Source organism: Onychostoma macrolepis, chromosome 19 (genome assembly GCF_012432095.1).
Source record: "Onychostoma macrolepis isolate SWU-2019 chromosome 19, ASM1243209v1, whole genome shotgun sequence".
Classification (NCBI taxonomy): Eukaryota; Metazoa; Chordata; class Actinopteri; order Cypriniformes; family Cyprinidae; genus Onychostoma; species Onychostoma macrolepis.
Window position 1 is genome coordinate 16,953,746 of NC_081173.1, and position 26,471 is coordinate 16,980,216.

Here is a 26,471-nt window from a genome sequence, read left to right on the forward strand (position 1 = left end):
TTTTTTTTATTATTAAACACAAGGGGTCATTAATGATGTGTACATTATAATGTGCAAATTCACACACAAAGTATCTTTAATTTGGCCAGAATTGCAGGTGCCTATATCCAAGAAGGTTTAGAGAAAATATGAAATACGTTTAATGTTATTATAGATTATAATGGGTTTTTATAATGAAGTACATCCGAAAAGTCATCCAAACTAGAGTCCCCCCCAGTGAATTTTGCCCATTTCCATCACTGTATATGCACAATAAATATACACAGTACACACTCATATATTATGTAAACAAAAACTTTTATTTTGGATGCGATTAATCGCGATTAATCGTTTGACAGCACTATAAATAATACATAATGCAAAGTTTTTGAGTGAGCATGCATGGTATATCCAATGTGATCAAATAATAGTAACTTAAAAGAGTAGATTTTAAACTTATCAATCATTGTTTGAAACAGAAAGCATCCAGTTTGGAGTGTAATGAATATATGAAGGAAATATACTGTGTGAGAGCTATTTATTTTGATCAATGGGGCTGTTTTAGATTCATTGTTGCACAATTATGTAACCTGTCCTGATATATGACTTCGGTATGGCTTGATGCACTACATTTATATGTAGTTTAGATCAGAAACTTACAATCTGATCAATAATCAGAACATAAAAGTGTGAAGGTAAGTGGATGCTGCTGGCTGGTATAATGACAGGGAGAAAAAAAGGATACATTTAGAATCAAGTTTGCATTAAATCAAAGCTTCTTTGACAGAGCTGCGGGCCACATGCAACGGCTTCTCCTCACCTCATGTGTAAATAAAGGCATTATATTTTGCAAGGGTTTGGGCTTTTAGGAGTGACGTTAGCAGTGCATTGTGCGGTGAAATGTCAGCACATAAATACTGGAAAGCTGGGCAATGAACTGTGCGTGAAAGAGTGCAAGGTGTGTGTGTGTGTGTGTGTGTTTTGAAAGCACTGCTTTAAATCCTTTGCAACTGTGCAAGTTTGTGTATATTTGTGCAATATTGAATGCACAATTCAGTAAAAATTTATATTTTCACAAAATACATATTCAAATGTTGTTGTTGTTTTTTTTTATTAAACTTTATATTTAAATTTTTTCCCAATTAAATATGTAATTAATCATTAATATTTGATTGATATTTTATGATTATTAAAATATTTTAGTAAAAAATGTTCTTTGCTGTTAGATTGTCTGTCTGTCTATTTATAATACCGTTCAAAAGTTTAGGGTCATAAGTTTTTTATTTTAATTTTATTCTGCAAGGATGCAATAAATTCATTGAAAGTGACAGTAAAGACATTTACATTGTTACAAAACAAAGAAACATTTTTAAAATAGCCTATTCATCCAAGAATCCTGAAAAAAATGTATCACAGTTTCCACAAATATTTTCTATATATATATATATATATATATATATACACACACACACACATTTATGTCAGAGGGGTTGATTTAAAAAAGTTTCCACTATAAAAATGTTTTTACAAAAATTAAATGTTTTAAATCAACCCCTCTGACATACAGTAAATGTGTGCATAGTTAAAGAAAATAAAATCTCTTTCTTTATGTTCCACATCTGATATTTACCATTAACATGCAGTAGCTTGTTTTTCAATATAAAATTGCAAATGTGGTAACATGGAAGGTTAGAAGTTTTTGCATGTGACATCCTGTTTGTTCAAGATATGGAGAGGATTCTCTAATTGTCTGCTCATGGTAACAGTATTGTCTGTAAATGTCAAGCCTCTCATCATCCTTCTGCCATCCAATTAACATCTCTCACTGCTCTTCTGCTTTTCCTCTCAGCAAGCTCAGCATATATCCCACTCACAATACTGCGACTCAGTGGCCTGTGATTGTGCCCTTTCAAACTATAGCGTGAATGAGAGTTTCCAGATAGCTGAGTGTGTTCAGAAGGCCACAGGGGGTGTGTGTGTTGGTGAACGGATGTGTGACATGAACGAATAGTGGAGACGCACTGATAGATGCCATTTGCTGTTGGCACAACAGTATATCAGTGATCTGATTAAAATGAAGTAATCTATGATCTTCCGCTTACATAAAGACTGCAGAAGAGATGGTATTCTCACAGCTGAATTTGCACTAAAAAACACTACAACAGCATAAACGTGTCATAATAGTAGTCTGGATGCGAGCCTCAGCAAAGGTGAATAACCACTTTTTTATGGTTTGCTCCTCACACAAAGGTATGGAAATCTGCTTCTGCCTCAGAATTAAAAAAAAAAAAGGTCATTGCAACTTTTATCTTTAGTTTATCTGAGTTTATATCTTTAGTCAGAATTGCGAGAAATAATCTCAGAATTGTGAGATGTGAACACAATTCTGAGAATAAAAGTCAGAATTGTGAGATCTAAACCGCAAATTGCGATAATAAAAGTATGATCTGTCAGATAAAGCAACTGCCTTACTTATATTTTATTCCGTGGCAGAAGCAAAAACAGAATTACGACATGTAAACTCAGAATTATGAGGGAAAAGGTCAGAATTGTGAAATGTAAACTTGGAATTGCAAGGAAAAAAGTCATCTCTATTTTACAAACTGCAAGAAACAAAGTCTGAATTATGAGATAAAAAGTCATCTTTTTATTCCATGGCGGAAACAGGCTTTCATACAAAGCTGTTATCTACGGTTTAGTTCTTTCATTTGTTCTTTGTCCGTTTTGGACTTGACATCCCATGTTTACTATGATCTTCTTGGATTATGATTCAAAAAATGTTACTTTCGTGCTCCTCTGATAAAATGACACAGTTTTGGAACAACTTGAGGGTGAGTAAATAATGACATTTCATTAATTTTGCTTTAAGTCAAGCAAAACATAAAATCGAACCAAAACAACTTTGAGGACTTGAGCAATAACTATTCCCTTTCCAGATGTGAAGTGTGCTTTTAAAAAGATTTAAATGACCTCATAATAACCTCATTCCACATGCAGGGCAGTTTTTCATGATTCAGTAGCTGGAGCCTGTGCTCATTTTCACTGATAGTATTTCTGTTTGTATGATAGGTATCAGTGTTAACCCTGTTTCGCTGACATTAAGGATTTATGCTTTCCAGACTGGTTGCAGCTTTACTTCCTGCTCTTGTGTTGTCTGCTCCTGCTGCTTCTTTTTGACATCTTTCACAACTGTGTACAGTGTATTAAACACTGACTTCCAATTCCACTTTACAATTAAATTAATTATTATGAACTTCGCAGGCAGCTCTCTAGACCGTGGATAACAGATTTGTGTTATGGATGGATTGTTTGGTTTTACACAGTGTTTCCCAGCAGAGCTTGCGTTGCCAAACCTGTGTCTTGTTTTATTTATTCTTCAGCAATACATTTCCCCTCATTAGAACAGTTGTTTTTTTTAATTTTCAATTCTTGGAATGTGAAGATGGCCGCAACTCAGCATGCTTTTGCAGTAATGCCATCATTTTTTAAAAATAAAGACAACAGTTTGCATGGCTTTAAGTTTAATTATAAAATAAATCAAACTTATAAAATGTTAAAACTTTCACACTATTACGTTAACTTTAATAATTTTAAGTAAAGTTAATATAATAGTGTGGATGTTTTAAAATTGTATAAGTTTTATAAACCCAGTGTTTGCTGGGAAGAGTTGAATGGGATTGAACCGCAAAATCAGTTTTTCCTAGTAGTCCTATTTGAAAAATCAGTTCAGTTTATTGTTATAGAAAAGCTGCATTAAGATGCATTGCTTGGATTCCTGAAATCTGTATATTGTTAAGACTCCACATTACCAAGTAAGCCAAAATGATTCCAAGAATAAAAAAAATGGTTGGGATTGTATCAATAATTCTCGAGGTAATCATTTTTAGCAGTGACTTGGACAGATGTTTAGATGTTCTTTCTTTTGTTCAGGCTACCATACACACGTAATTGCACTATATAAAGCCTCGTTACAGTATCAAGGCATTCATCTTTTTTTGCGTCTTCAGCCTTTCTTTCCATTTCTTATATTCCCCACAGACACCTCGCAACATTAACAATGTGGTTGTGTGTACTGGACAAATTTGCAGGCTGTCACAATTCAAGGCACGTGGATATTTATAGAGCTTTCCACTGCTGCCACCTTTGTCCTCTGCTTAGAGGTACAATCTTTTTCTCTTCTTTCTCTCATTTGCTGTACTATTTGTTTTCTAGCTTTTTAACCCATCTACATATTATTCTGTGTGCGGGTTGTCATAAAGAACTCACATGACACCTTCCACTTTTTCCATTTCCAAACATTTATCCTTCTTCCACTCTCAGCGTAGCTTAATGTTTATCTCTCTCATTGTGTAACTGATACCTGGTCCATCAGCCTGCCCTGATTGAATTAGGGTCAGAGACTCTGCCGTTATGCGCAGATGTTTTGTGGCGTACAGTCTACAGAGTCCAGCTCAGCAATGTGCAAAGCCCTCACTATTCATCATCCCCTCTGTTTACCCACATGGCCCATATCTATGTCCTCATGCTTTCATCTCGTTGTGGCTTTTATGGCATATTAACAGTCCAAGTGATGAATTTAGCCTAAGATTTAGTCTAATGAGGGCCACAGCAGGGTCCATTACGGCATACTTCATCTTAATGTATCGCAGAGAATGAGAAGAGAGAAACGGGTCATGCTGCGTTATTGTGAGGATTATTTCATAACCCACATTCAGTTTTATAAAACTAGAAAAGATGTTACTTATAAGGCATAAAGCCTTCTTAGGTTTACCTCTGATTTATGTTTTCTTTGTGCCAGACCTGGATGGGTGGATTGTTTGGATTCTGTATGAAATTGTTGGTTAAATTGAGCAGCTTACCTGGAATTAAAAGGATACTTCATGCAAAAATGAAAATTCTGTCATCATTCACTCACCCTCATATTAATAATGATATGAAATATGAGATATGAAATAACAGATATAAAAAAATCTGTTAACATGAATGCTACTGTTCCATATATCTGATATTTATCCAAATATATTTGAATTATTATTAATATATATTATATTGTAATATAATAGAAGAGCACAAAAGCAATAAAAAAAACTTTAAATCACAATTTAAAGGCAGTTTGAAGGAGAGTCAGTAAGTTTTTTTTCTTGCATTTACAAGGTCCATTTGATGTCTGTGAATTTGTTGACTTCTCATGGGTTAGCTTCTGAAAACTATTTTTCCTACACTGTAACATTTTTCTTGATTAAACTTTTTTACACTGTAAATTTTGTATTATTATTTTTCAAAGTTGTAAATAAATAATAATTCATAGTACAGTTTTAGTCTTTCTGTACTTCAAAATTTCATGTTTAGTTCAATGTGTATTTGCCGTTTCTGAAATTTAATAGCAATTTCGGCAGCACTTTATTTTACAGTACGTGTACTTCCCTGGACATACATGGTAAATATCTTGTACCTACAGGCAAATGAGTGGTAACACAAGGTACTTACCTGAGGTGTATGTACATGGTAATAAATAAGAAACACGGCTGTACTTAACAGTCGTACATGCATAATTAATTTGTACATACAGACAAGTGTGGGTAATAACGGTCACTTACAGGTAGTGCCTGTACATGGTAACTAATTAGATACTTTTTTTTTTTTTGTATATTATATTTTTATTTCCACATTATGACAACATAAAACAATACAAAAAGACAAGAAGAGAAAAAAAAGAAGAAAAAAAAAGGACCGAAATTAGAGTCAAGTACATCAGTTCCTCCAGTTCTATACACATTTTTTATGATATTATACATCTATTTCTAGGCCAGTGGGGACGAGCAATATGATAATAATACAGACAGTAAAAGTCAAACCTTTAAGCTATTACCCTGGACATTTGTTAAATGTTTAAGAAAGGGTTCCCAGGTGGCCTTAAAGCCAGCAATGTTACCAGAAAGGTTGTGTCTGAGTCTCTCTAAATGCAAAGTGGCAGAAAGTTCAGATAACCAAGATTTAAAAAGTGGTTTTGATACATTTTTCCATTGACAAAGGATGATTTTTTTAGCTACTACCATTCCATATTGGACAGTTTTTTTAATTTGATGGCCTAAGCCATGAAGGGAGTTAGACCAGCCAAAGGCAGCAATTGCTGGGTCAGGGGAAAGGTCACAGGAATAAACCACTGAGTAGAATCTGAAAATTTCACTCCAAAACCCATAAAGTTTCGGGCATGACCAAAAAAGATGTCCCAGAGAGCCCTCTGCAGATTCACATTTGTTACATTTAGAAGAGATGGACGGGTAGAATTTATTAAGCCTAACCCTTGAGTAATGAAGCCTATGTACTACTTTATATTGGATTAGTTGGTACCTTGAGTTAATAGAACATGTATTTATGGCCTTGATATACTCAAGCCAGTCCTCGTCGGTAATCTGAATGTCTAAATCCTTTTCCCAGGAGTCTTTCAGATATAAGGTAGATATGTCGAGCTGACTGGTAAAGACACCCATAAAGCGGGAAATCAAATTTAAGGTATTTGAGGAGGCAGAAAGCAATTTATATACTTCATTTTCATCTGTAAGCAGTTCAAATTGTGAGATTGACGTGTGAACATAATTTCTCAGCTGAAGGTATCTAAAGAAATGTGTTGATGGAAGATCAAATTTCTCCTTCAGCTGATAAAATGTGGCAAATTTACCATCCACGTACAAGTCTCTCACTGTGACCATTCCTTTGCTAGACCAAACTGAAAATGTGGAGTCTGTGAGGGATGGCTTAAAGGCATGATTGCAAGCAATAGGGGTGGACAGTGTGGTAGATGACAATGCAAATGCTTTCCATACCTGATACCATATTTTGAGAGAGCTACTAATCACAATGTTTGTGTTGGCCACTTTTTTGAGTGATACAGGTGCTGCAAAAAGCAAAGAAGAGAGAGAGTAATTTGTAACACTCTGTTCAATGGCGAGCCAAGATGGAATGTCATCTACAGGCCTCGGAAGATGACAGTGGGACAGTGGGAAGGTCCTACTAATTAGATACTTTACAGTACTTACTAATGTATATACATGGTAAATATGTAGTACTTACGGACAAGTGGGTACAAACAGGCGCGTCCTTACAGTATCCGTATATGGTCAAGTCAAGTCAAGTCAAGTCAAAGTTTATTTCTATAGCACATTTAAAAGCAACAGAGTTGCGCCAAAGTGCTGTTCAATAGATACAAATACAATACAGCAAATACAGTATATAACATCATATGAAAATTAAAAACAGAAAACAGAATCTAAGCCAAATTGGCAACAGAGCCTTAAGCAGGCATTATTCAAAAGCCAGGGAGAACAAATAAGATTTGAGAGCAGACTTAAAACTAGCTAGTGAAGAAGAGAGTCTCACATTTACAGGCAGGCTATTCCAAAGTTTCGGGGCGGTAGCTGAAAAAGCCCGGCCACCCTTGGTTTTACAGCGACAACGAGGGACCGTTAAGAGAAACTGATTACTGGACCTAAGAGCTCTTTGAGGAGAGTAAGCAATCAGAAGGTCACTGATATATTTTGGTGCAAGGCCAGCTAACGCCTTGTACACAAAAACAGCTATTTTAAAATCGATTCTGAACTTTACAGGAAGCCAATGTAAAGACGCTAAGATTGGAGAAATGTGATCCTTCTTTCTTGTTCCAGTAAGAAGCCTCGCTGCAGCATTCTGGACAATTTGTAAATGAGAAATCGCCGTTTGAGGCAGTCCACAATAAAGGGAATTACAGTAGTCCAGGCGAGATGTTATGAAAGCATGTATTACAGTCTCCAAGTCTTTATGAGGCAACAACTGTTTCAACTTAGCAAAGGATTTAAGATGGAAAAAGTTGCCCTTTACCACTGTACTAATTTGTTTATCGAAGTTGAGAAACGAATCAAATGTAACCCCAAGATTTCTTACATAGGGTTGAACACTAGCGGAAAGGGACCCTAAATTAAAATAGGATGAAGTTCTAGAGTGACCAAAATTTCATTTTTACTTTCGTTTAACTGTAGAAAATTATCAGCCATCCAACCTTTTATCTCCTCAAGACAATCGTACAGCACATCCAAAGAGCCACCGCCGTCAGTTTTTGCTGGAAGATAAAACTGTGTATCGTCAGCATAACAGTGGTAGGAGATGTTATATTTCTTAAAAATGGCACCCAAAGGAAACATGTATAGTGAAAAAAGAAGAGGGCCTAAGATGGAACCTTGGGGCACGCCACATAACAAAGGAGCCAATGAAGAAGAAAACTTCCCAATACTCACTGAGAAGGTTCTATCTTTAAGATAAGAGGCCAACCACTGCAGAGCGACACCCTGAATACCCACCAACTTTTCCAGCTGCTGTAACAGAATACTATGATCAATTGTGTCGAATGCCGCACTAAGATCCAACAAAACAAGTACCGCATAAGAACCAGTGTCAAGAACTTGCAGAAGGTCATTGCTGACTTTTAACAATGCAGTTTCAGTGCTGTGTAGTGATCTAAAACCCAACTGGAAAGTGTCCAGAACATTGGACATACTAATGTAGGAATCCAACTGACTGTAGACAACTCTCTCTAACAGTTTTGAGATAAAAGGTAATTTGGAAATAGGCCTGAAATTACTGAAAATTGAATGGTCAAGATGAGGTTTCTTTAGCAGAGGATGAACTATAGCATGTTTAAAACTAGCAGGTAGAACTCCACTTTCCAAAGAGTTATTAATGATAGCTGTTACAGCCGGACTCAAGGTTGCAAACACTTCCTTAAGTAGACGAGCTGGAATGACATCTGACTCCCAGGTGGACAATTTAACCTTAGAAACAATACCAGCTAGCTGTACAGAGGAAATGGGGTGAAAACAGGTTAACAACTCTGTAGGTGAACAGCTCAATGGAGGATCAAATATTTATGGCTTAATAGAAGCTCTGATATCCAGTACTTTATTGTCAAAAAAAGTTCTCACAGGTCTCCCAAGACAGATCAAAAGACGGGGCAGGTACGGGATTTAGTACCAAATCAAAAGTCTTAAATGGTAACTAATAAGACACATTACTGTGCATACTAATGGTATGTACATGGTAAATGTGTAGCACCTACAGAAAAATGTGCTATTATGTGGTAACAATCAAGACACACACTGTACTTGGTATACACGTGGTAAATATGTAGTACTTACAAACAAGTGTGTGTTAATGTTAAATTGCTCTCCACAACAGTGCTTACAAAGTTTGAAGAATTGGTCATTCCTGTGTAATGTTTATGTAAAATGGTTCACTTTATTTTACAGTCCTTTTTCCATATACTTACTATGTAAGTACTGGTGTATGTACCTATTAGTTAATATACAGAAAAGTTATGCAGTACTCAAGTTGGGGGTATAAACATAGACCAAGGTACTTATTGAGTAATTGATGGTAGATGGTACATAGTATAGGGATACTGTAAGGATGTGACTGTTTGTATCAACTTGTCCGTAAGTACTACATATTTACCATGTATATACATTAGTAAGTACAGTAAAGTATCTAATTAGTTACCATGTACAGGCACTACCTGTAAGTGACCGTTATTACCCACACTTGTCTGTATGTACAAATTAATTATGCATGTACAACTGTTAAGTACAGCCGTGTTTCTTATTTTTTACCATGTACATACACTTCAGGTAAGTACTTTGTGTTACCACTCATTTGCCTGTAGGTACAAGAGATGTACCATGTATTGTACCAGGGAAGTACACATATTGTAAAATAAAGTGCTACCGTAATTTCTAAGTAAAAAATATTTTGCTACCCTTTTTTTTCAGTGTAAAATTCAACTTGGGTCAACTGTCAACATAGGCACACCATCAGAGAATGGTATCGACATGATTTACAGCCAAATCATGTGCTTACCAGGAAATACAGGCACACATGGCACTGCATTGTTTTCACCTCACGAGACTATCATTTCTGCTGATTTGAGGATTTGATTTCTGCTTTTGGCAGATTGATTTTGGGCTCGGAGGTTGGGTTCAAAATTTGCTTCTCAGCTGAAATGCTAGCCGCACATGGTCTTCGCATGCTCTAATGTATCTATTTTTTACTGTGTTCATCATTTTTTGATGGAAACCTATTGGGGGCAGCTAAGCAGTTTCTGGGTATTTTCTTCCTCTGTCCATCCAGTCAGATTGTTGATGATTCAGGACTGGGAAACTGGGCCTTGGCTTTCAGTGCTTTTGGCCTTTTTTTTAGTCTTTTGTTTTATGAGGGATCGTTTTACCTACAGTACATTAGTTTGGCAGTAATGAGTCACACTCAGCAGAAACGGTTCAGGGATGAAGTGACCTTTTACTCTTCTGAGGTTTTCCAAAATATTATTTATGCATAAAGAATGTTTGAGGAGCATGTTTAAAACTAATTGACTTCAGATCACTGCCCTAATAGTTCCCATAATCTTTGATATATCTTCATTAGACCCATCATTCTCTCAATCTACATATATACTTATACATTTTTTTAGACATTAGCATCATTCTTTTTATAATTGTTGATCTTAAAGTCATAATTCTTTTCGTGCACTCCGAACTGCAAACAGAGACTGCAAATGGGGGAAATTTCAACCTTTCAGAAACTGTTTAAACGTAAAACTTTGGAAAATGCCTCCAGAAACCAAGTCCATTAAATACGTTTGAAAAGTGTTTGTGCATGTTAAATTAGCACTAAAATCCATGTATTATTAATCCTGTTTGTTTACTTTAAACAACAGGTGTTTCCACTCACCCGTGATTTGCAGAATAGATTTGTTTTCTGCTGCTTTTCCATCCAACACACGAAGGCATGGATTACAGATTTATCCGTGGAATCCTTGCTGAAGTTTTTTTTTTGGATTCATTCTTTGGGATGGTAAACACTGTAAACTTTGGAAAGTGTATAATTATCCTTGGCCTTTTTTAAGTGTTCATAGGCTCTTCCAATGTCAGCTGATGATCGGTGCTGTATTTGGAGGACGACATGGCTGTTTGCCAGTCTTTGTCTCCTTCCTCTTTTTCTGAGTGAATCAGTGTACAGCCGCTCGTTAAGATCTGTCAGTCTCACAACGCTCTTCATTCCTTAGAGTTCATGCTATTAGCAACCTACTGTTTCTATCAATAATTGATTGTGAAAAAAGCCCCAGGAGTTGAATTTCAAATGTCCTTATGGACCTCATTAAAGAGTTAGTTCACCCAAAAATGAACATTCTGTCATTAATTACTCACCCTCATGTCATTCCAAAACCGTAAGACCTTCGCTCATCTTCAGAACACAAATTAATATTTTTGATGAAATCGGAGAGCTTTCTGACCCTCCATAGACAGCAGCACAACTACCACAAGGCCCAGAAAAGCAGAAAGGACATAGTTTACAAAATTAAGGTTGAACCACTGATGTCACATGGACTATTTTAACGATGCCCTTACTACGTTTCTGGACCTTGAACGTGGTAGTTGCGTTGCTGCCTAAAGTTCTCGGATTCCATCAAAAATATCTTAATTTGTGCTCCGAAGATGAACGACGGTCTTACAGGTTTGAAACGCAATAAGGTTGAGCAATTAATGACATGATTTTTAATTTTTGGGCAAACTATCCCTTTAAGCAACAAGGTTCCTTTGTTGTGACTATTTGAATCATCTTACTTGTCCTCACAACTAAAACGCTGTTGCTCCTAACCGTCACATTACACCCAAGAACACAGCTGAAAAATTTCATTCTGTCCTCGTACAGTTAGATCGCAGAGCTGAGAAGTAAGGCAGCGGGTATGAGTGAGCGGGCCAGATGTGTCCGGTTTGGCATCATCCCCAGCAGCAGCTGCTTGCACAGAGCCAGTCGGACTCCAAGAGCTTCTCTGAGAACCGCGGGACGAATCCAGCTTTTATTTTACAAAGCTTCAGCTGGGAGCACCTGGAGCCGTCTGGGAGCCCCAGTTCTTGCGAAAGGGCCCCTTTTTCCAAAGAGTCTGAGTGCTCCCGAGAAATGGCAGGAAGTGGGTCTGTAATCTCTGCTTTTATCCACTCCATTTTGAGTGGGCATGCTGGGCTTTCCAAGCGGGGTCTGTGACAGCAGTGATTAAGAGCATCTGTGTGTATGAGCTGAATGCCAGCTTGGATTATGGGGTGTCATGGCGAGTTTCTCTGTCCACCAGAGGCCAATAGTCATCAGAAAGTGTAGAACACATGTTTGTTTTGGGGTTTTTTGGTCAGTCTTTGCTGTGTTGCTTTGATATTTGTGGTTTTGTTTGTTGATTTGTTTATTTTTATTTTTGCTGTTGTTTCCTGAGATGTTGAGGTCTAGATTAAAAAATAATAATCAAGTATTAAATCTGCATTAATTTAACAGTTTTACATGATAAAGTATTACTTAAAAAATAAAAAATAGAACACTCACCCTAGTTTTGTATTGTATTTTGACCTGTTAGTTTGTGTGTGTTTGTTTGTGTTTCAGTTTTCTCCTAGTGTTCAGCTGTCTGGTGCTTTCTGTTTTCTCCACCATCCCAGACCATCAAACATTTGCCAACGAGGCGCTCTTCATCCTGGTAAGGGGTTAAAATGACACAAACTATACCTTAAACAGTAACAATACTAATCACTTTAGAGGAAAACTATATCATAAGAATGCTGATTGGTTCATGACACCACAAGAACATGCACCGTCCCAAACCCTTCACTAGCAGCTTTCCTTAGCAAGGCAGCAGACAGGGAAAACGTTACTACAGATATTAGCAATTTATATGTTGATTAGTTTTTCTGAATGCACAGCTACTTTTAAATGGCCAGGCTCTTTTCGTACCTAGATGGTATAATTCCAACATCTACCTGCAGGGCCAGAAGCAGCCACTTTGCATGTTTATTTGTTAAATATTTTGGCTAATTTCATTATAGCTATCAGCTACTCTCAGATCCATTTAACCCATTTTACCATATTTAAATGCTGAAATGCACTGAAAAGTGAATGACATGAGGGTGAGTAAATGATGACAGAATTTTCATTTTTGGGTGAACTAATCCTTTAGCTATGCTAGTGTAACATTTTTTTTTTATTATTAAAATGGAATAATCACAAAAGTAGTCATGGAAAATTGTTTCTTTTTTCTTAATTACTGAATGAATCTTCCTCATCCCTCATCTCCAGACAGGTATAAGTCTGCCACAGTATACATCGTTTCATATCTATTGAATTGCATTCAAATGAATCCACTGACTCTCTCTTACCTGTAGAGCAAATGGTTTGACTTCCTTCCTGTGTTTTACATCCAAAAATGTAGTTTAAAGAAAATTCAAAGTTGGCAGCCGTGGACTGTCAGATCTGTCTAAGTAGCTTCACTAAACAGCATCCACATTGTCTGCGCGTCTCTAAATACATTCATAATAGCACATCATCTGAATAATTAATCACACAGGGCTTTCTCTGTGGCTGTTAGTCCATCCAATCGCAGTCTGTATATCATTTTTGAGGTGTTTTTGGAGGTGTGTCTTCAAAAAAGGTGAATTGGGACTTTTTTTCTGTTTGCCAGCATTATGGATCAAATGTGCCGTGTATGCAAGCCTGTTTTGCTGTCTATTGTGTTACTAAGAAGTTTATTTTATTAGTCCAGCTGGTATTGTTCTGAAATCCTTCGTAAGCATAAACACGTACATATGCAGTAGAGAGTTTTGTAACTACGAATTATTATTAATTAATTATAAGGCTTTTTGCTAAAGCATGTTCTGCGTGCCGTCCATCTTGAGGGATTGCAAACTTTATTTAGTATGATAAACTATTATCAGTGTTCTGTATACGGCTCCATTATAACACATGAGGGGAGCATTTTGAAAATTATTAGGCTTTATTACCGTTTTAGCAGCATCTCAGGCCGGATTCATTTCTCATCTGATTGGCACACTGTAAGCATTCTTGTACTGTCTCATGTCTCCCTGTGGCTGCGTTAAGTGTGCATTTTGTTTTCCGCTGGGATCTTTGCTCTGGGAAATGGCAGTGTAAGCACACGGCAGGATTCAGGTGTTGTCGAGTATGCAAGAAGTAGCCGACTCCATCCAATAATCTTAGCTGCAATTCTATAATCACTCATTCAGTATGAAGTGCTTTCCCTCTCACACCGACTTTCTCTCCCAATTTTTCCCATTTAATGGTCTCCTTCAGGAAAGGACTATGTTGTCTATCATGCAAGTTCAGGTATTGACTGTACACTCAGTCTGTAATGTGTTTGTTCACATTGAGAGCGCGGGTGCCACTACAGGATCTGTAATCAATACAAGCATTTAGCGCGGGCCTCTGTGAATCCAAGCCATCTGTGGCATCTTCAACAGGAAGAGAAGCAGTCATTTGAGTTAGCGTAAATTAGAGATATTTGACCAGTCTAGTACTTTAGTCTTTACTGCCAGGTAGTTTATTTTTATATTTATAGATTACTGGCAGAACATCTGTCATCAGTGTTTTTATTGCTATTTTGATATATTTGTTACCATATTCAAAGTACAAGACAGACATTACTAAAAGGAATTACTTTGATTTCATGTTGTTTGACTTGCAGGAGTTTGTGATGATCGTGGTTTTTGGGCTGGAGTACTTTGTGAGGATCTGGGCAGCCGGATGCTGCTGCCGGTACAGAGGATGGCAGGGTCGGCTACGGTTCGCCAGAAAGCCCTTCTGTGTCATAGGTAAAGACCTAGAGTCTGAGATCAAAAGCACCATGTCTATTTAAAGTGAAGGGGAATAAAAGGTGTTTGTATAAAGATCTATGGCAGAAAATACCACTCACATGTCTAAATATAGTCAGTCCAATCAGGTTTCTTCTAAATATTCTGTCATAATCTACCCACAATCATCTTTATCAAGACATAAATGACTTTTTTTACTCTGGAGTACAAAAGGAATTATTATTTAAAGGTCAAAGCTTTTTATATTCAACAAATGTACACTACTGATGAGATTGTTTTCATATATGTTGAAAAGTACTCTCATGCTCTCATCAAAAATACAGTTCAACTGTAAAAACTATCTAAATATGTTCAAATGTAATGTATTACTGTGATGGCAAATCTGAATTTTCAGCATCATTACTCCAGTCTTCAGTGTCACATGATCCTTCAGAAATCATTCTAATATGCTGATCTGGTGATCAAGAAACATTTCTTAATGTATTTGTGAAAACTGTAATAATTTTGTTTTTTTCAGGATACTTTGATACTTCAAAAAGTATCAAAAAAAGTTGAAAACAGCATTTTTGTAAAGCAGAAATCTTGGTCAAAATTTATTGTAAGGTCCAATTCTCACTATTAACAAACCATTAGCTACGATATTTGCCTCAATGAACTCCCTCCTAATTTGCTGCTTATTAATAGTTAGTAAGGTAGTTGTTAGGACTAGGGATATAGAATATGGTCATGACGAATATGTGCTTTATAAGTAATGAACAGCTAATATGCTTGTGATATGTATAGTGCCCTCCACTAATATTGGCACCCTTGGTAAATATGAGCAAAGGCGGCTGTGAAAATAAATCTGCATTGTTTATCCTTTTGATCTTTCTTTAAAAAAATTCACAAAATTCTAACCTATCATTTAAGTAAAACAATTGAACGTGGGGAGAAAATCTCATGATGAAATAAATGTTTTTCTCCAATTAATGTTGGCCACAATTATTAGCACCCCTAGAAATTCTTATGAGTAAAATATCTCTGAAGTATATTCCCATTCATATTTAAATTTTTTAGCACACCAGGGTGACTAGGAGCATGAAATTGTCCAGCCATGACTTCCTGTTCCACAGGATTATAAATATGAGGAACACAAAGGCCAAAATCCCTTAATCATCCATCACAAGGAGTAAAACCTAAGAATATAGTTCTGATGTGCAGAACAAAATTGTTGAGCATCACAAAATAGAAAGTGGCTGTAAAAAAAGAGTTAAAGCATTGAAAAATACCCATTTCCACCATCAGGGTAATAATTAAGAGTCTACAATCAACTAAAGATATTACAAATCTGCCTGGAAGAGGACGTGTGTCTATATCGTCCTAATGCATGGTGAGGAGGAGAGTTTGAGTGGCCAAAGACTCTCCAAGGACCACAGCTGGAGAATTGTAGAGATTAGTTGAATCTTGGGGTCAGAAACCAAAAAAAAAAGTATATCAAACATCCCCTACATTACCACATGTTGTTCAGGAGGGTTTCAAGGAAAATTCTCCTCACTCATCCAAAAACAAACTCCAGCATATTCAGTTATCAGACACGACTGAAACTTCAAATGGCACTGGCTTCTATGGTCAGATGAAACTAAAAAAAGAGCTTTTTGGCAGCAAACCCACCAGATGAATTTAGTACAAACAGGGATAAAAAAGAACCCCATGTCCACGGTTAAATATACTGCTGGATCTTTAATGTTGTTGGCCTGTTTTTCTGCCAGAGGTCCTGGACATTTTGTTCAGATGCATGGAATCATGGATTCTATCAAATACCAACAGATAAAAAATCAAAACCTGACTGACTCTGTTAGAAATCTTATAATGGGCCGTGTTTGGATCTTCCACCAGGACAACAATCCAAAACAAACATCAAAATAAACACAAAAATGGGTGGGAAAAAAACTTCCTGGGAAAAGGACGTTGCAATAATTGGGTGCCAATAATTGTGGCCAACATGAACTAGAGAAAGCATTTATTTCACAATGAGATCCCCCCCATCACCACTTTCAATTGTTTTACTTCAATGATAGGTTGACATTTTGTGAATTTTTTGAGTGACAGATCAAAGGGAGATTTGCTGATTTTTTTCAAATGCAGATTTATTTTCACAGCCGCCTTTGCTCATATTTACCAAGAGTGCCAATATTATTGGAGGGTACTGTATGCTAATAAGAAACTAGGTAATAGTGAGAATTGGTCCCTATGCCTATACTGAAGTGTTACTGAAATTTTTTGTTACTTGTTGTTAATGTTTACTATCGCTTTTTATCAATTTAATGTCTCTTTTGTAACATTGTAAATGTCTTAACTATCATTTTTGCTCAATTTATTACGTCCTTGCTGAATAAAAGTATTCATTTCTTTTGTGGAAGAAAAATGTTACTGACCCCACACTTTTGAACAGTAGTGTGTATCAGTGTACAGTTGGTTGAGATTTTAACCCATTGCACAATAAACATAAATTACATCAGTAGTTGTCTTACAAAAAAAAGATTGTTTGTTGCCCCAGATTAGTGGAATAAGATGCTTTTAAATATTTTTTAAATATATGCATTTATATATCTTATTTTGTAGACTTCATTGTCTTTGTGGCGTCGCTGGCAGTGATAGCAGCTGGCACGCAGGGAAACATCTTCGCCACATCTGCTCTGCGCAGCATGCGTTTTCTGCAGATCTTGCGCATGGTGCGCATGGACCGCCGGGGAGGAACCTGGAAGCTGCTTGGCTCTGTGGTGTACGCTCACAGCAAGGTGACGCCACACATGCTAATCCATCACAGGATGATTCAATATAATGTCACTGTGACATTTGTTTAAATCATGTTTTAACTTATAAAACATATAGGCTACATAATCCAATACAATACAAAGTTCTCCAAATTAAGTGTTATAAAATCTTCTGAAATACTCTTTTTATATTTTTCCATTGTCCACTTTTTGTTTTTTAACTTTCCTCTCTGTTTCAGGAGCTGATCACAGCCTGGTACATTGGCTTCCTGGTACTGATCTTTGCTTCGTTCTTGGTCTATTTGGCTGAGAAAGAGGATAACCCAGAGTTTTCCACTTATGCTGACTCCCTCTGGTGGGGAACAGTAAGTACTGCCGTCGACTGAACTAATGACCCGTGTCGCTGCTGTCAGACGTGTTCTCTCAGTCAGTTCCCTAGCTCAGAATAGCTTTGTGGGAATTGATGTTGCAGCTATTTTGTTTGATTTCTACTGGGATTATAATTCTGCCTCTAATAGACCGATTGCTGAATAATACCCTGAATCTGCTGAGTTAGAAATGATTTTTAGAAGCATCACGCCTACATGCACACAGTGGACCTCAATTCAGGGGTATTAAAGTTTAAAAAAAGTGTTTATTCATATTTTATGTTATATTATATTTTAATCTTTCAGAAATGTAAACGTCGTGTTTTTTGCATTAAAGTTAATGTGTAAAATGTTTTTTATGGTTCATAGTCAAAGTTCTAATGTTATTGCTGTGAAGTAGAATTTTCATGTTCAATGCTGGCAGGTTGTAACGGTTTTATAATCTAATAAAAAACTGTATAAAAGCTGACGTTTTATTATATTTTGGTTCGTTTTGGAGTCATTCATTTTAAATGTATTTTTTTTATTTAAGTTTTATTCATTTTTATTCATAGTTTTATTTCATATGATAAAATATTTTGTATTTTAGTTTTTTGTTACTGCCACTGCCTTAAGCTTTTCAATAACAGTTAATTTTTACATAGATTTTGCTAATTGTGTTTTACTTATTGTTCATTTTCCTGACCTTGCAATACACTTCAAACTGATTAACCATTGACATGTTTTGTGATTTAGAAATTAGACAGAAAAAGCATTATTCGTATTATAACTCCACTGTTTTTACCCAGATCACCCTCACTACGATCGGCTACGGTGACAAGACGCCACACACCTGGCAAGGTCGGCTTTTAGCGGCTTGTTTTGCCCTGCTGGGAGTGTCCTTCTTTGCCCTACCGGCTGTAAGTACTGCCGTCGATTTTTAGGTCAGTGACATTTCTTTTCCCACCGATCCCTAACCATCTAATGGTCCCCTGTCCTTTCTTTAAGGGCATCCTGGGTTCAGGTTTTGCTCTGAAAGTGCAGGAGCAGCATCGGCAGAAACACTTTGAGAAGAGGAGGACTCCCGCTGCCAACCTGATACAGGTAACTGCTCAGTCAGCAACACACCTGGCGCGAATACAATCATGATTTCTATTTCCACGTCCAAATACGTGTATGTTGTGTGTGTTGTGTACATGTACGTCTGTGTGTGTCATCTTGTGCCGTGCTGTATCATATTGTCTCCCCAGGCTGCATGGCGTCTCTACTCTACAGATGCTCAGCACTCATATCTCACAGCCACCTGGTATTTCTATGACAGTATGCTGCCGTCCTTCAGGTAAGTATGACCTGTAACGGAGCCCTCCACGGAGATGCTTATCTGTGCCGTGCAAGTTGAACTGGCCTTGTGTGTAACTGATATGACTGACAGGTGGCTTTGCTGTTTTGAGGTCATGATTTCAAAACGAAGGGGTTCAAAATATCCCAAATAGCATTAGTCAAACTGATTTATAATCGAGTTTCTGAGAAAACAATATTTTATTCATGATAGACACACAGTCAATGAATCCTCCCTGCACACGCACACAGTGTTATTACGAAATCCCTTTCACTTTAATTAAAAGTGGTACTTTGACCCAGAAATCATGATTCAATTGATAGTTTTGCAGTTCCTTTTATCGTTTTGCTTTATTCATCAGCAACATTCATCTTTGCATGTACTGAAAGCAAAGATTATGACATGAGTTTTCATGAGTTACGTGAGATTTCATTTCGGTCCCAGTTAATGTGGGATGAAAAATGTGGAGAAATAGAAATTGTAACCAGCATTTTATACTTTCTCTGAAAACAGTTCTTATATCTTAATTGGTTTTAGAGATTTCTACGTATTTGTAGACATAACACTAATTAAACAATAAGAAGCAATTTTACAGTGCATAAAGATCCTATGTAAAATATTTTTGAAACTCACAATTTTACAATGTTTTTTGGTTTTTGGTCATTGGTATTCAATATATGATTTAATTCCTTGTATAAAGCATCTCAGTGTTCCACATTTTTTGGATTGTTCATAATATATTTCTATTTTTCCGTTAATAATATTTATCCCACTTGCATTCTTCTTTGTATGAATTAATCTGACTAATTGTCATTCGTTTAAAACGACAGGGAAGTTTGTAGTCCTGTTTAACATCGCTTAGACGTAAAATCGAAATATTCTTTAAACTGAATTGTCCCTGTCTTTTTAAAGTGTTTTAATGGTTAATTTGCCATTTTGTTTTTAGTCTTTTGTTTGTTTGGCTTCTGTTTTCTTTTCTTTTTTGTTTTGTTTTGTTTCGTTTCTTTATCATGTTTTATCATTTTTATTTTTTGCTTGTGGGTCAGAGAACTGACATTACTGTTCAGTCACCTCCAACGGCAGCGTAGCACCAAGAAGGTTCTTCACAACTCCTACCACACCTTGCTGTCGGGGCTCCGGCCGTATAGCTCCCCCTACCTGTCTGGGGACAGGTACGACTGTCCAGTTTAACTCTCTTCCTAGAAGACACTAACTCTTCCCTGAAATTTACTGTAATACAGTTAAATTCACATACTAGCATACCATAGTGTAGTCTCAGGTCATTACTTAAAGCATTCGTCAATATGCAAGCTGTTTACAGGAAGTTCAACACCTGACAGTCCAATAAGCTGCAGTTAATGCCGCTGCAGTAGTTTTACTTGTTGTGTTTTCTGTGTGCCTTTCTGTGTTTGCTTGTCTTGTTTTTTGTGCTGATACTAATACACATCTGTACTGGGACATTGAAAGATTTATCAGATATGTGATGAAGTTTTACACTTTGATTTATGGTACATTCTTTTGAATTTTGAGGGTAAAAAGTTAAATAGTAGTTAAATATAACTGAAAATCTCCATGGTTGATCACATATCCGATGCTGGTCTTTGGTACAATGGCCTTTGTGTATGTATGTGTGTGTGTGTGTGTGTGTGTGTGTGTGTGTGTGTGTGTGTGTGTGTCTGCACACATTTGTGTGCGAGCATTATCTCTTTACCCTTTGACCTTTCAGTGTGTCTCACAACCCATCTTCATACCCCTTCGTTCAACTTCTCCATTCTCCTCCTCTCCTCCTCATCTCTCTGCCATCACTCCATCCATTCACGTTTTCAGGAGGACAGACGTTCCATGCAGGTTTGTGGTAGGCTTTTGAGAGGACTGTATTTCGCCCAATGGGAAGTGTCGTTGGCCATGCTGTGTTTACAGTTTGAGGTGCTTTTTGTTTAGAGTGACGATGATACAAATTAACCGGGTCTAAGATGCAGCGATGGTCCGGCTGCATTCAGATGCATTGAAATCTAATCGAATAACCTAACATGCCAGTATCTGCATGCCACCTCATCCCTGCCTGCCTCGACTTCCTCACTCTACTTTTCCTGAATTACCTTTCACCCCTATAAGTTGCACATGTTGTAGCTCTTTCAACTGATCCTGGGGCAGTTTTTCATTTCAGTGCAAAAAAAAAAGAAAAAAAGCAGAGATGTGCTGAAAGGCTGCAAGTGCTGATCCTGAATCCTGAATGTGTGTGAATGTGACCCTTTCTCAAGAAACACTTATTTCTCCACTTATTACTGAGTTACACTTTGTTTTGAAGTGCACGTTATTGCCCACAACTAATAGTGAGCTTGATGTTGCTCCAAACCGGTGTTATTTTCATTCATTTGTGGAACACAGAAAGAGATATTAAGCAATATTTACAATGAGAGTAAATGGGGACTGGAGCTGTCAAGAAAACAAAGTGAAAGCACTATAACATTGGTTCATACAACTTATGTGCTATATTCCAAGTTTTCTGAAGCTGTACAATATATTTTAGAAATAGACTAAAATGTAAGTCATTGTGAGATTCGAATACATCAATGAAAATAAATATTTAAGTTGGTAGCGGCTTACATTTTGGCCTGTTCCTCACACAAAACTGTATATTATGGTTTGAAATATAGCATATTAAATTATTTTTTAATGATATGTTTTGTCATTTATAGAGCTTGACACACTGTCCTGTTGAAAAAGATAGCATATGCTGGTTAGGTATGTTTTGAAGCATGCCTGTTGGTTTGAGTTGGTTTAAGCTGGTCCTTAGCTGGTCATGAGCTGGTTTAAGATGGTCCTGAACAGGAGCTAGTTGCTTAGGACCATCTTAGGACAAGCACACGACCAGCTAAGGACCAGCTTAAACCAACTCAAACCAACAGGCATGCTTCAAAACATACCTAACCAGCATATGCTGTGTTCTTTCAACAGGGAGTCCACATTGACTTTAATTGTATAGGGAAAAAACAGCTAGGACATTTATCAAAACATCTCCTTTTGTGTTCCACAGAAGAAAGAAAGTCATACTAGTTTTGAAATTAAGAGGAATGAATTTGCATTTTTGGATGAATTATTCATTTAAATTTAAAATCTGAATTTAAGTTTTTATGTTAAGCTATGCTAACAGAGAGAGATTAATCCATTTCCGTTTACAAGAAGTTGTACTTGCATAGTACTTGCATATGAAATTTAAATGTTTGCCCGCAACCTCTTTCAAACGCACACTAAAAACAAGTGTAACGTGTGTCCTGGAACAGCCGACTAACCCTCACGACCCCTCACAAATCCCTCCCTCTGCCTTGTGTGTCTCTTCAGTCAGCTCATATCTAAAAAGAGGGGTTTCTTCCGGATTCATACTGGCAGTAAGCAGAGGTATCCATGTGTGATGTGCCTGTGCACACTGGGCACGATCCGTCCCACCCCTGTTGCCTGAAACTCTCTGAGACTTACTGATCCAGTGCAGCTCGGCCCATTCTGGGAGATTCATAATGCCTTGTGTGAAGAGAAATTCATAGTCATCGTGACTGGATTACATTCCTCGTAAACTGTGAAAGACAAAGGCTGCACTAGCTCAATAATCTCTGTAATCTGCCCTTTAATCTGTGAGAGGCTGACCAGAGAATAGAGTACTGTATATCTCTTCTGAATGCACACAGATGAGGCCTGCATGAGCTCACAGGGCAAAGATAAACCATGCCGTCGGGTGCAATTAAAAACCTGAATAACTTTTCTTCATGGTTTATTTCAATATGCATGTCATTTTTACTTAATGAGGCTAAATCACTAATGGCATGTTGTAGCATTTGGATGTAGGAATATCAAAAATTCTTCAGAGCTGTCAGAGCTGTTAAACATTTTGTAGGAGAGGTCTGCATGTACGAGTCATGCTTAGACTGAGATCTTTCTATATTTTAATGTGTTTAAGCATGTGTTTGTATGCTAAAAGTAGCCTAATCTTATGTAGATTTGTGGGTTGAAGGATTTAGTTCTGCTCTTGACAAAGTAAGTGCAGTGTGCATGAGGTTTGAGACCTCTATGTGCATGAGATTGAAACAATATTTGAATTCAAGGCTTTTCACACTTGAAATAATTAACCCTGGGTTATTCTAAACCTGAGGTTATGTTGCTTCACGTTTCACACTGCTCATAATTTACCTGGGGTTAACAATTAATCATAGGTATTCATAAAATGAGGTTTCACACTGTACGTAAACCCTAGGGTAATGCTGTGTCAGTGTCATTTATTAAACGAACGCAGCACGTGACCAGTTTACGTAAATGCTCTAGAATTGCGCATCCTCAATAGGCAGATTGCTATCATTACTATCACTGAATGCACCTTTCGGACTTTATAAAGGTAAGAATAGAATAGTCTCTTGTTCACTCCAATTCACACGTTTTCCGTTTATACAACGCGCAATATTTTCATGACTGTCCAAAGCACATGAAAATGAGGCACGTGATTGGCTGTCATAACATTCTAACACTGAATTGTTTCAGTTTGCTAAACCTGCTCCGGAGCAGGGGTTCATACAGGTAAAAGTGGTGCTGACACCACTTCTAAATTTCAAGTGTGAAACGTTAAAAGTGGGTTTAGAATGACAATATGCGGGGGTTAAGCGCCTTGTGAAAAGCTGAAATGATGACTAGGACTGTAGAAAATCTTACTTTCTAGCATGTTTTCATCAATTATTTGAATTTTTTGGAAATGTCATTATTTTCAATAAAGTTATGGGTTTAGTTTGGTTAACAAAATGTTTCAGCTATAAATACCTACTTCAGCATGCTTGTGCTTGGTTCCATGGATTCAAAGAGTGCTCTTGCATTTCTACCGTTGCTCCTTTTGATGGCATGCTACAGGTTAATAAACTATCACCCCTCATTCAACTCGAGACATTAAGCTCAATATCTTCTATGCTTTCTTAACTTGTTCAATAATAATATAAATAAACATTTTCATACGTTCTAAAAGATTGTTCAGGGGAGGAAGTAACAAGCTAGTGTGATACTAGATCCTTTTATTGAAAGTGATGCACTGCAAAAATCATTAATTTTGTCTTGGAAAATTTTTTTGAAACAAGAAAAAACTATTTGTAACTGGAGTAAGAAAAAGGCATTGGAATCTTGAAAATCTTGTTTTAAAGATGTTTATTTTTTAGTGGAAAAAAAGACAGTACTTAGAAAATTGTTTTTGGCCGTGTTTTCCAGTTAGCACAAGCTGTCCTGACAATATTTAAATGTTAGGATATTGTCTAAAATGTAGATAAATCTGGACTTCTTTTTCTTGTAAACAATGAAATTATGTGACGCTCACACAGGGCAACATATCTTCGATTAGCCATTTTCCTTCTATGTGGTGTCAACATTACCATGTAAATTAAACTAATCACCTGTTTATAGATCTGTCTGTTTTCTAACCCTTTTGTCTGTTTGTCTTCATTGAAATGCATTCTTACATAAGCAAACATAGTCTCTGAATAAAATGTTTTACATTATGGAACATGTTGGAAAAAGATGAATTTCCTTGTTTGTCACCAAATCAGATAATTTCTCTAATTTTCTTGCCAGTGGGAAGATAGGCTTCCGTGACCGCATTAGGATGAACAATTCACGCTCCTCCCAGGCTATCCGGAGCAAGGCTTCTCCTTTACCCCCAGGTAATGTTCGGCGCTCCCCCAGCACGGAGAACATTCCTGAAGCCACCAGCCCCGGCAAGGTCCAGAAGAGCTGGAGCTTCAATGATCGGACTCGATTCCGTACCTCTCTCCGCCTAAAACCACGTCCAGCTGCAGATGGTAGCTATCTCTGTCCATATATTTTACTTTATACAAATACAGCGGGTAAAATAAGTATTGAACACGTCACCATTTTTCTCAGTAAATATATTTCTAAAAGTGCTGTTGACATGAAATTTTCACCAGATGTCAGTAACAATCCATACATACAAAGAAAGCAAAACAAATAAGTTCAGAAATTAAGTCCTGTGTAATAAAGTGGAATGACACAGGGAAAAGTATTGAACACATGAAGTAGGTGCAGTAGGTGCAAAAAGGAATGGAAATCCAAGACACCAGCTGAAATCTATCAGTAATTAGAAAGCAATCCTGCCCCTTGTCAGTGGAAATTAATATTAGTTGGTTCAGTCCCAACTGATGGCCTATAAAGGTGTCTCATGACCAACATGTCACACAAGAAACATTTCATGATGGGTAAAAGCAAAGAGCTTTCTCAAGACCTTTGCAACGTTATTGTTGCAAAACATACTGATGGCATTGGTTACAGAAGGATTTCTATACTTCTGAATGTTCCAGTGAGCACTCTTGGGTCCATAATCCAGAAGTGGAAAGAACATAATTTCACCATAAACCAGCCACGACCAGGTGCTCCTCACGAGATTTCTGACAGAGGAGTGAAAAGAGTTATCAGAAGAGTTGTCCAAGAGCCAATGATCACTTGTGGAGAGATCCAGAAAGACCTGTATGCACGCTCACCATGCAAGGCTCTATTGCTAAAGAAAAAGCATGTTGAAGCTCATTTAAAGTTTAGACAAGACAAGATTTAGACAAGCCTATGAAATATTGGCAGAATATAGTCTGGTCAGATGAGACAAAACATTTTACTCTTTGGATGCCATAATACACACCATGTTACATCAGCCCAAAACATCATGGTGTAGCACTGGCAAAATTCATATAGTTGAAGGAAAATGTACTGAGACATTCTTGATAAAAATCTGCTGCCATCTACCAGGATGATGAAGATGAAGTGAGGGTGGACATTTCAGCGAGACAATGATCCCAAACACACAGCCAAGGAAACTCTCAATTGGTTTCAGAGAAAGAAAGTAAAGCTGCTAGATGGACAGCCAATCACCTGACTTGAATCCAATTGAACATTTATGGAAAGAACTAAAGATAAGAGTTCATAGAAGAGGCCCATGGAACCTTCAAGATTTGAAGACTGTTTGTGTGGAAGAATGGAACAAAATCACACCTGAGCAATGCATATGACTAGTTTCTCCATACAGGAGGCGTCTTGAAGCTGTCATTACCAACAAAGGCTTTTGTACGAAGTATAAAACCAATTTCAGTAAGCGTGTTCAATACTTTTTCCTTGGGTCATTCCATTTTATTACACAGAACTTAATTTTTGAACTTATTTGTATTGTTTTATTTGTATGTATGGATTACTTGGGTTGTTACCGACATCTGGTAAAAGTTTCATGTCAACAGCACCTTTAGAAATATATTTAATGAGAAAAATGGTGACGTGTTCAATACTTATTTTACCCGCTGTATTTACATATATAAGCTACTGTTCAAAAGTTCAAGGTCGGAAAGGTTTTCAATGTTGTTTCAAAGTCTTT

The 26,471-nt window shown here is 37.0% G+C and overlaps 1 protein-coding gene across 2 annotated transcripts in view; it reads left to right on the forward strand.

Annotated features, from left to right (window-relative positions):
- LOC131526453 (potassium voltage-gated channel subfamily KQT member 4) overlaps positions 1-26,471 on the forward strand; it is a 62,285-nt gene that overhangs the window by 26,338 nt on the left and 9,476 nt on the right. For both annotated transcript variants that reach the window (XR_009267455.1, XM_058754792.1), the window contains exons 2-10: positions 12,427-12,517; positions 14,513-14,639; positions 17,241-17,416; positions 17,632-17,757; positions 18,549-18,659; positions 18,748-18,843; positions 18,990-19,078; positions 20,125-20,250; positions 24,674-24,900. Coding sequence is in view for 1 of the 2 variants with exons in the window: in XM_058754792.1 (XP_058610775.1) it covers positions 12,427-12,517; positions 14,513-14,639; positions 17,241-17,416; positions 17,632-17,757; positions 18,549-18,659; positions 18,748-18,843; positions 18,990-19,078; positions 20,125-20,250; positions 24,674-24,900 (1,169 nt within the window). In the remaining variant the exon portion in view is untranslated. The remainder of the gene's footprint in view (positions 1-12,426; positions 12,518-14,512; positions 14,640-17,240; positions 17,417-17,631; positions 17,758-18,548; positions 18,660-18,747; positions 18,844-18,989; positions 19,079-20,124; positions 20,251-24,673; positions 24,901-26,471) is intronic.